This window comes from Rutidosis leptorrhynchoides, chromosome 10, assembly GCF_046630445.1.
Source record: "Rutidosis leptorrhynchoides isolate AG116_Rl617_1_P2 chromosome 10, CSIRO_AGI_Rlap_v1, whole genome shotgun sequence".
Classification (NCBI taxonomy): domain Eukaryota; kingdom Viridiplantae; phylum Streptophyta; class Magnoliopsida; order Asterales; family Asteraceae; genus Rutidosis; species Rutidosis leptorrhynchoides.
This window is the reverse complement of record NC_092342.1, coordinates 168,907,649-168,919,607: the sequence shown is the minus strand read 5'-3', so window position 1 is coordinate 168,919,607 and position 11,959 is coordinate 168,907,649. Positions and strand designations below refer to the sequence as shown.

General features: G+C 34.0%; 1 protein-coding gene across 1 annotated transcript; it reads left to right on the top strand.

Moving 5' to 3' along the window:
- The first annotated feature begins 4,404 nt into the window (after positions 1-4,404).
- LOC139870719 (probable aspartyl protease At4g16563) lies at positions 4,405-5,682 on the top strand. Its single transcript, XM_071858501.1, has one exon. The coding sequence runs from the start codon at positions 4,405-4,407 to the stop codon at positions 5,680-5,682; it is 1,278 nt and encodes a 425-aa protein (XP_071714602.1).
- The last annotated feature ends 6,277 nt before the right edge of the window (positions 5,683-11,959 follow it).

Sequence of the window (11,959 nt, the reverse complement as noted above, 5' to 3'; positions counted from 1 at the left end):
AATGATGGTTCCCACATGTGTTAGGTGACTCACATGGGCTGCTAAGAGCTGAACATTGAAGTGTATATACCAATAGTACATACATCTAAAAGCTGTGTATTGTACGAGTACGAATACGGGTGCATACGAGTAGAATTGTTGATGAAACTGAACGAGGATGTAATTGTAAACATTTTTGTTAAGTAGAAGTATTTTGATAAGTGTCTTGAAGTCTTTCAAAAGTGTATGAATACATATTAAAACACTACATGTATATACATTTTAACTGAGTCGTTAAGTCATCATTAGTCGTTACATGTAAGTGTTGTTTTGAAACCTTTAGGTTAACGATCTTGTTAAATGTTGTTAACCCAATGTTTATAATATCAAATGAGATTTTAAATTATTATATTATCATGATATTATGATGTACGAATATCTCTTATTATGATATATATATATACATTAAATGTCGTTACAACGATAATCGTTACATATATGTCTCGTTTCAAAATCATTAAGTTAGTAGTCTTGTTTTTACAAATGAAGTTCATTGTTAATATACTTAATGATATGTTTACTTATCATAATATTATGTTAACTATATATATAACCATATATATGTCATCATATAGTTTTTACAAGTTTTAACGTTCGTGAATCACCGGTCAACTTGGGTAGTCAATTGTCTATATGAAACCTATTTCAATTAATCAAGTCTTAATAAATTTGATTGCTTAACATGTTGGAAACACTTAATCATGTAAATAACAATTTTATTTATTATATAAATAAACATGGAAAAGTTCGGGTCACTACAAATAGCACACCCGTGAAGACTGCATACGACTGATGCCTTTGTTCTCTTTTTAACACAGTAAGTCTCCTATTAACGGCTCAACTCTAGCTTGTATGTTTGCCATTTTATGTTGAGAGTAAGATTGATATAAACTTAGGATTGTGAGAATGAGAGTAAGCAAAACATGAAATGGTTGTGTTATGTTGTGAGCTAAACTGAAGTTGCCAAGGGTGGCTTTTAACACAATATAAACCCGACTTGGTCAAGATCGGGGTAGCCACGTGGCTTCCGTGTAACCATACAACCTTCATGCAATAATGTCATTCAATGAGGTCAAGTGCATAAATGAATGCTTGGAAAAACTGGGTTCAGATGTGTGTAAAGTGTGTCCAAAGTGCTTAGCTTTATTTTCAAATTTTAAAAATTATATTATCTAAAGTATTTTATTACTTTAAACACATCACAGGCAACATTCCCGATCAGTGTAGTATGATAAATCGTAATTTAGGTTATCGTTGTTAGATAATAGGTTCGGCCTAAGTCTGATATGTGGGCTTGGGTCTATATTAATACTCTAACATTCACAACAACAGGTATAGTAGTTTAAAAGTTTTTTGATTGGAAATACCATTACTACAAAGACACCTAAAATATATACTTATTAGCCAAATTACTTCGCTCCTTTATGATATATGTAATACATTTTCAAGAACTTAATAATAAGTTAGAATATGATTAATAATTTTTAGAGAGTGTAACTATACCCAAGCTAGTATGACGCTACTAGAATTTAGACAACTAGTGAGGACCCTTTTTGCGTGGATAACTATATTCACGCAATAGGTCCGCTAAATGAAAAAATAAAAAACAGGCCATCGTGGATTTCTTTCTTTGGCTAATACTTTCTCTGTCTCATTCCAATAGTCCTCATTTGATTTTCAAAGTCTTTTTTGCTCAACTTTGACTCAAAATATTTTTGTGTGTGTTATATATTATTTGATAAAATTTATATGAATTGATTGATGTTTAAATGTGTTTTGATTGATATAATTTTCATCAAATAATATATAACACAAATAAATATATTTCGAGTCAAAGTTGAGTAAAAAAGATTTTGAAAGTCAAATGAGAACTATTGGAATGCGACGGAGGGAGTAACTCTATTGTGTGAATATTGTAGGTTTATTACTAGAAAAATTTATTCCTTAATAATCAGTGACTATTTTTTTTCTCACACCAACTTATCTTGTAACTCATTTTATGCCTTCCCCCCCCCCCCCCCCCCCCCCCCCCCCCCGCCCCCGGTCGTACGATGCTTAAGGCTCTCTGCTAGATAGTAGGGGCACCTTTTTATTTATTATGAGCTCAAACGATAAAATTCAATAAGTTCTTGCCAACAATCATTGCTCGAGATCCGCTTATGGTGGTTTGGGTCTGCACTGGGTGTACACGAATTGTAGGGGTTTCACTCGGGGCTAGGAACCGTGACCCCAATAAATAAAAAAAGGTTCGCTCGTGTTTTGTTTGCCCATAATAACTGTCAATATTCATTGCGTCGTTCCAAATTAATTGTACACTTTCATAAATAAATAAGAATAATATGTTAAGTTATTGTATACCACTACTTTATACATATAACATGAAAAAGGAGATGAAAAGTAAGGGGCAAATAAAGGTAAATAAAGTAGATAATGACATTTTTCTAAAACTCCGTAATTTGTCCGGGGACAATTTAACCCAGTTTGCATAGGCTCGTGGACAGATTTACGTTCAATAATCCCAGGGGTTTAACTTGGACACGTCTTTGCTCGTGATTGCTTAGAGCCCCTCTTCCATCAATTGGTACTTCCAAGGCGTCGACCACACGCCCTAGCATAGCTTTTCCCGCAATGACATCCACAATAGAGCTCACGAAGGGAGTATAATAGATATACACTTTTTACTAAAGAAATTAGTAGACTTTATAAAGTAAAAAGTTAAGTAAACATTTGTAAAATCTCTAGATCTTACCTTCTTAATAGACATTAATTATGATTGGATTGTAGTTTTGATAGCTAATAGGGTTAAAGCTACAAATAAGCTATATACTCTTTTAACCTTCAACCAAAAAAGTTGATGACTTGTCATCATATTTGTAGTTTACATAGGAACAAAAAAAAAAAAAAAAAAAAAAAAAAAAAAAAAAAACTATATAGCCTACATTGGAACAAAAGAGACATTATATTTAGTGCACGTCACCTTTAAAAAAACAAAAAATGACAGTTAATTATTTTTACCCGTTGTACTGGTAACTGGTAACCAAATGTTGACATGAGAACACTTTTCGAAAGTATATAGCTGACGAAATGGGTATATAGTCTACATCACGACATTTGAGAAAGTATATAGCATATTTGTAGCTTTAACTCTAATTGATAAAATAGTCGTTATGATATGAATCACGGAAACTTAATAGCTTTTTAAAATAAAAAGTATAGATTTGAGACATACCCCGAATGTTAGTAGCGAAAGCGAAATAGCGTTTGTTTTTTCATCGGTCGGGATATCGAAAGGGAACAGGAAAGAAAAACTTTCATAGTTCATAACCCAAGACTTCCTTATTTAATTTTCCTTAAACGCACACAAACTTGACTAATAATATTATGTTTTTCTAAATCTCTTATCTAGTGTGTGTTGTTTTTTTAGTTTGTTCTACATACACCTCCTTACTCAATTATATAATATCCATAAAGTTAATGAAAAGCTTTCATTAATCACTAAATTAATTGATGGTTAATTTATATTAACTACTAATATAATGAGCTTTTAGATCTAAATAATAACCATAATGGTATTAAATATAAAGGAAGTTAGTGGACGAGTTAGATACAGGTCGAACCATATTCAATTTCCAACACTTATCAAGCTAAATATATATAAATCTAGTTACTGAAATATCTAATCTAATTAAACCTATATAACAATATATAACAGTAGATATACGATATTTTGATATACTCGGGTTTTCGATCGGCTCTATGAACCGACTTCCAGAAGACCACAGCTTTGCTGATACTCTAGAGTCATCGTAGGTGAACCTTCGTGACCATACGGGGATTATTTCGCACTATGAGGTATTAGAACCCGGGACCTCTAGAGAGTTTACCCTTTTTTTAGAGACTAAGTTTTTACCACTAGGACCACCATTGTGGTTATTAGTTGATGCAAAATAAGTAGGTATTTCTGTATACATGAACATATGATGAGGTAGATTCATATAAGTAGGTATATATGTATGTATGTATAGTATACGCAACCCATTATCATATCATAAAAGATACATCTCCCTTAATGAGTAGGTAGTAAATGAATGTTTTCTATTGTCTATATATACTATGCTCTCTTACATACACTAATATACCAATTCAAATCTAAACATGACATCTTCCTTCAAGGTTGATACTATTTTTTACTTGTTTCTCTTCATTTTCCTGTTCTTCATTGCCTATTCCCATGCAAGACAACTACCAAAAAGCTCAAATTCTCTAGTCCTAGGTTTAAGTTATACTAAGACAACCATTAAACTCCCCAAAGAATCCAAATCCTTAAATCTCAAAGTTTCATCCAAATGGTCACAAACATTAAACATGATGGAACCCTTAAAAGAAATTAGGGATGGCTATATAATGTCTTTAAATATAGGCTCACCTCCACAAGTTATTCAAGTGTATATGGATACTGGTAGTGATCTCACTTGGGTACCTTGTGGTAACCTCTCTTTCAATTGCATCAATTGCGATGATTATACAAATAACTCACCCTTTTCCAAATACTCACCTTTATATTCGTCTTCTAGCATTAGGGATTCTTGCACGAGCCAACTTTGTATCGATGTTCATACCTCTGATAACCCTTATGATCCTTGTTATATTGCAGGGTGCTCACTGAGTACACTAATTAAGGGCACTTGCTCAAGGCCTTGTCCTTCATTTGTGTACACATATGGCGAAGGTGTTGTCGCAGGAACCCTAACTAAAGATACTCTAAGAGTCCATCAAAGTTCGAACCAAGATGATACTAGGGATGTAACCAATTTTTGTTTCGGATGTGTTGGTTCAGCTTATAAAGAGCCAATTGGAATAGCGGGTTTTGGAAAAGGTTCGCTTTCTTTGCCTTCTCAATTAGGGTTTCTCCATAAGGGATTTTCACATTGTTTCTTGGGTTTTAAATTTGCCAATAATCCAAATATTTCAAGCCCTCTAGTAATTGGAGATCTTGCAATCTCATCAACAGAACATTTGCAATTTACACCAATGTTAAAGAACCCGATATACCCGAACTACTATTATATTGGCTTAGAGGGCATAACTATAAACCTCGGAATTGGGTCGGGTTCATTAGTTCAAGTTCCTACCAACTTACGAGACTTTGATTCATTTGGGAATGGGGGAATGCTAATTGATTCAGGAACCACGTACACTCACTTACCACAACCATTTTACTCTCACCTTCTTTTGGAACTCGAATCAGCCATAGATCACCCTCGAGCTACTGAAGTGGAGACTCGAACCGGGTTTGATCTTTGTTATCGTGTTCCATGTATTAACAACGTTACAGACGGTGTGATGATCATGGATGTTGATGATCATCTTCTTCCTTCAATTACATTCCATTTCTTGAACAATGTGAGCCTAGTTTTGCCTCAAGGGAATAGCTTTTATGCTATGGGGGCACCGCATAACTCAACCGTGGTCAAGTGTTTGTTGTTTCAAAGTTCGGATGAAAATGATTATGGACCTGCTGGTATTTTTGGAAGCTTTCAACAGCAAAATGTGGAGGTTGTTTATGATATGGAAAAGGAGAGAATAGTGTTCCAAACAATGGATTGTGCCTCTTCTTCAGCTTTCCAACAACTTCACTTTTAGGACTTGATTTGCTGTTTTAGTTACTTGTTAGAATGCAATGTGTGCTTTCTTTGTTGGAAACAAAATGCAATCAAATAAGAAGGGGAATAATAAACTCATATTGCCCCAAGTTCAAAATCATTTCTATATCTGACTTCTTGCATATGCCTCCTCTTCTTGATAGCTTCATAAAACCTTGTTATGTCATCACAAATAAGTTAATGATAATTATGTGACGGCTGACAAGTAATTAGTAGAGTTATAAACCAAATTAATTGTGTATTTGTGCACTATTTACAAGTATAGGTAATGGAGTATATTGTTTAAGCTGGCTATCTGGGTGTATATTGGATTTGGATTAAAATAAATATTACTCCTTCCGTCCCACTACAAGTGTCCACTTACTTTTTGCACACAGTTTTAGGAAATCCTACTAACTTCATTATCCACCAATCAAAATTCTTCTCTATCCAGAATAACATTTTCTCATTGGTTGAAATACAAAGTGGACACTTGTAGTGAGACATCTCAAAATGAAAATGTGGACACTTCAAGTGGGACGGAGGGAGTATATTTTAATATGCCTAACTTGGATTAAAGTATAAAGAAACAGTTGGTTATGGAACAAGATAGCATTACGCATGAATGAAACTTAAAGCGTGATTCAGTCTGGTTTATTAGCAATTTAATAATAATAGTTAAGTATATTATCTGTACTTTGATGATAAAGCAAGATTGTCCTTGATTTTGTTAATAATATTCTTCTTTTCAATCAAAGATTCTTCAAAGAGAAATTTACAGCAGAGGACGAAGGTAGACACGATTTTCGTAAGTAGACGTACGAACCGTCGGAATGCGAAATTTATCCGGCGGTACCGGCGATATCCATTCAATAATCGACACGTGTCATCCTATACCGATAGATGGTCCACGAGTCCGTGAATTTCTACTGCCTTGCATTGGGCGGGAAACAATGGTTCGGCGGTACCGCCGGAATGCAAATTTGGCCTGGCGGTACCGGCATTAGCGATTCAAATTCTTGGTTTTCGTGTTGTTTGATTTACACTGTATGAATTTTATTGTTACTCACCTGGAGATATGGCACTGGAGTTAATTTTATCATGCAGCTGTTACCAAACTTGATTTTGAGTGTAGAATTCTTATTACTAAATGAAGTGACTAGTTGATCTTTGAACTTGGTTTCATTACTGTTTAATTTACTTTTTTCAACTATAAATATAGAAATATACGTTGCAGGGGTCCCGGAATTTTTCAAAATCCGGAACCCTGTCGGTCTGCAAAATCCTGCTAACATTTGCACTTTTTAATGACGTGTTAGGGGTGCCGAAATTTGGATTTTTGGAAATACTGGTTCAACATTTAATTTTTTTGAGCATACCCTACGATAAAGCCTCTACGATAAAGGTGTTTGGGAAAAGTACTGTCCCGCCAAAAAATGTGCTATCAATACTTTACCTAAAGTGAGATTGTTGGTTCGTAATCCAATGATAATATTCAAATGTTAACCACTTTGTTTTGATAATGACACCAAGTCTTATGTGCTTCAACAACGTATAGAACAACACAAGTTCACAAGCCTACACAATCTCTAGCAAACGACCAATACACAAAAAAGATAAGTCAAAAGAGTCATTTGAAAAACACTGGAAGAGCATGGCTGGGTCCACGGCCGACTGCAGGTCAGACCGTGGATACCCCTGTACCTTGGTTCCACAAAAAAAGGTGCACGGTCGACTCCATGGTAAGTTGTGGGTAAACCGCAGTTTTCTCTGTCTGAATTTTTGATCGAAAAATGTTTGATTACTTCAAAACTCATTTAAACATGCTTAGAATAGTTGCCTCCTTCATATTCAAATGAGTTTTGGTTACTAAAACACTAATCTTGATTAATCACACCTAATGACGTCTTGATGACACTTTTAGCTTGTGATTAATGTTAAACACACAAGTATGGCTAAAATTTCTTTTTCAAAAGTCATCTTTTTAAATCTAAATTAAAAGTAATAAAATGTTTAAGAATGTCATTAAAGTCTCAACTAAAGAGATGCTCTCTTCTTGATTAACCATTAATTATTACTTACATGCTTAATAAGAGTTTTGTGTAAACTCCCAAAAGTCTTCATGTAAAAACAAGTTGGTCTTATTTGGAAGGTTTCAAGTAACAAATGAATGCATATACTTGCAAAAACTATTGTTGACAAAAGCCTTGAAGACTTGTGACTTGAAGTTTGGAAGCTTGTGGTTGTTAAGGAATCAAAATTCTGCATTTGCCATAAAGAGAAATCAATGACACACCACTAGTACAATGGGACGATCCTCTTTTAAGCCAAGGTCAACTTCAAAGAATACATCCAAGATAAAATGGGTAATGCAGGTCTTTTCAGATGTTTTTGGCATCTAATTGCAGCCATCCAATAAGGGAAAATGACAAAGTTAAATATCTCATACGGCTACAAATTCAGAAGTCAGAGACCTGCATGGTCGACCCATGATCGACCGTGAGGTGAGCCGCAGTCAACCGGGTTTGATTTTATCTTGCCTATAAAAGCCAAACCTTGGAGCACTTGAAGACTCACCTCTTTCACTTACATTTCCATATATTTACTAATATCATTCAAATACTATTGTAATCTATTTAGAGTGATTCAAGCAAGAGTGATTGTAAACTTAGTTGTGAGTTTACTTGTAAACTATCTTCTTAAAGGGATCTAGAAGATAGGTGAGGTTTCACTTAGTGGAGGCATTAGGGTCTTGTGGTAAGAGTATTTGGTGATTGTGAATTCTTTAAAGGGACGTAAAGATTCATAAGTTGCGGCTTATCGAGGAGCTAGTTTGCAGCATCATAGTGAAACTACCTCTCAATTCCTTAGAATTGATGAGTGGATTAAGTAAGATTAGTTAACATCTTTTTGAACCACTATAAATCTCCGTGTTTGTTCTCTTATCCCTTATCTTCGCATTTACTTTACTTGTGAACAAAATAATCAAGTCATACTATAGCAATCTCAAGTTCTAAATCGAAAAAGTTTTAAAAATCACACTAAGTAACTATTCACTCACCCTCTAGCTACTTACATTTGGTATCAGAGCGGTTGCTCTAAACATTTCGCTAAATTTGTTATTTTTAAGATAAAAATTAATTTTTGCAAACTTTTGAGTTAAAGATCATGGAACAAAAATTTGAGAACTTAAGCTACAGTGAAGGTTCCTCTATGCAAATACCTCCACTAATTGAGAGTGAAGAATTTTGATATTGGAAACAAAGATTTGGAACACATGTCCGTGCAAAAGATATAGATGTTTGGAATATTATTATTAAGCGTGATCATGTTACATTCCAACTTAGTGAGGATAGGAAAACTAGAATAATTATACCCGAAGATAGTTGATCCAAAGAAAATAAAACGGATGTAGAGAAAAACTATCAAGCTAAACTAGTCATATTTAATGCTTTGCCTAGAAAAGAATATGAAAGAGTTTTTATGCTTAAGAGTGCAAAGGAAATATGGGATAGTTTAATAATTACTCATCAAGGAAATGTGCAAATCATTGAAAATAAAATTGAATTACTAGTAGCTCAATATGAACAATTTGTTATATCGGATGATGAGAAAATTAATATCGCTTATTCTAGATTTAACAATATTTGTTCAAGTTTGAAGGCTCTAGGTACTATCTACACGAACAAGCAATATGTTCAGAAATTCTTAAGAGCATTGCCCTCAAAATGGAGACCCAAAGTTACGGCAATAGACGAGTCAAAGGACTTGGAAAAATTGTCTATTGATGAACTCATTGGAAATCTCAAAGTGCATGATGTCATCCTAGATAAGGATGAAGAAGCGGGCAAAGTTAAGAAAGAAAAGAATAAGTCAATTGCTTTAAAGGCCAAAGCAAGTGAAGAAGGTGAGTACGAAGAGGATGAAGATGATATCCTAAACGATGATGAACAACTTGCATTTATTGGGTCTCCAATGGACTCAAAGAAGGCACCTTTTGATTCCAATAAGAAGTTCGTAAGCAAATGTTTTGGATGTGGTGAATCATTTGATAAGTGAATGCCCCAAAAAAAAAGAACGAGAAGGCATTTCTTGGAGGTGCATGGGACAAGGAAGAAAATGAGGCACAAGAAGAAGGAAAGGAGACATGCCTTATGGCCATTGAAGCATCAAGCTTGGAAGGAGATGATGAAGCATGCCTAGTCGAAAAAATCGACAATGAGGTTCTTCCAAACTCTTTTGAATTCAATATTGAAAATTTCATTAAGCTTTATGATCTAAGTAGTAGAGTTAGCAGTAATAATACTAACTTGAAAGAAGAAAACAACTTACTTAAGTTAGAAGTGTCTAGGCTAAAGAAAATAATAACTAACTCACACGAATGCCTTACTTGTGATGATCTAAAATATGAAAATAAAGCACTTAAAAAACCGTTAAACTACTTGAAAATAAAATCAAGTTTTCAATATATAATAAAAGTGGAAAAGTGTTAGAAGACATCTTAAGTGCTCAAAGGTCAAGCAATAACAAACATGGGTTGGGTTTTAAAGAAAGTTCTCTCAAAGTAAAATCATCAAAACAACAACCTATAGTGTTTGTTAAGTCTAAAGGAAGGCCAAACATCACAGAAGACGTGCGGTCGATGTACGACAAGACCGTGAAGTCGACCGCAGGCTAATATTCAAAAATTAAATCATTTCAAAAGGAAGATATTAAACAATTCAAGAAGAATTCCTTAGAAAGTAAAACTAACCACTCTAGAAATCATAGGAAGGAAATCCTTGAAACTAGGGCCCAACCTAAAGGAAACTACAACGCTAAAGTCGTAAAAAGATGGGTTAGAATAGGAATTTTTTATGCTAATCATCCCGGACCCAATAAACATTGGGTACCAAAAATATTAATTAAGAAAATATATGTTTTAAAATGTCGTTGTACAAGAAGAAGATTGGATAATCGATAGTGGATGTACAACGCACATGATGGGGAACAAAGACTTCTTCACAAAGTACAAAGAACATAACGGTGGTAACATAATCTTTAGTGGCGCTGTACGAGGTAAAATCGTCGGTAAATTTAACATCACTAACTATAAAATTACACTTGAGGATGTCTTGCATAATAAGAACGCAAGTTTTAACTTGTTAAGTGTTGGTAAAATATGTGATAAAGGTTATAACATGACATTCACTAAATCATCATCACATATAACCAAAGATGGTAAAAATGTGATAAATGGAATTAGGAAAAAGGGTCTTTACACATGCAAACTAAATGTTTTTAAACATTTAGATATTCGTCTTACTTCCATTCATGACACTACCACTTCATAGGAGACTTTGGCATGCTAATATGAAACTAATTCATAACATATCTTCTAAACAAATGGTTAGAGATTTACCCAAGCTATAATATGAAAGTCATTTTTGTGATGCATGTAAAGTAGGAAAACAAGTCCATGCTAGTCATAAGCCTAAGAAGTTCATTTCAACTAAAAGATATCTAGAACTCTTACATATGAATTTGTTTGGTCAATCATCCGTTCAAAGTTATTGTAGGAATTTCTACACCTTGGTAATCGTTGATGATTTTTCTAGATATACATGGACACTTTTTCTTAAAAAAAAAATGAGGCATTTGAAAGATTCGTAATTTTTTCTACAAAAATACAAAAAAAAAAAATTTGGAGTACAATTGTCACCATACGAATGGATCATGGAAGAGAATTTTGATAATGGTGCCCAATTTGGAGCTTTTTGTGATTTACATGGAATTTCTCCTAATTTCTTGGCTCCTCGCACTCCTCAATCAAATGGGGTTGTTGAAAGGAAAAATCGAACTCTTCAAGAAATGAGTAGAAAAAATGTTGAATGAACAATCAATCCCTCAAAAATTTTGGTGCGAAGCCGTAACAACCTCCACTTATATCCAAAATAGACTTCTAATTAGGTCTTCAAAGGATAAAACAGCCTATGAAATTCTAAACGATAGGAAACCCACCGTAAGTCACCTTAGGGTATTTGGATGTAAGTGTTTCATCTTAAACAAAATGGAATACCTAACGAAATTTGAACCTAAAGCCTATGAAGGAGTATTCCTAGGGTATTTGTTAGAAAGTAAAGCCTATAGAGTTCTAAACAAGTACACCAATGTCATAGATGAGTCGTTAGATGTCACTTTCCATGAAATTCCTCCACCGAAGTCCAAACCACTAGTAGATGATGATGTGGTTGAACAAGAAGCCACTGTGATTAGCACAACCCAAAATGAATCCAAAG

Coding starts and splice junctions, on each gene's coding strand:
- LOC139870719 (XM_071858501.1), top strand. CDS start 4,405: ATGATGGAACCCTTAAAAGAAATTAGGGATGGCTATATAATGTCTTTA.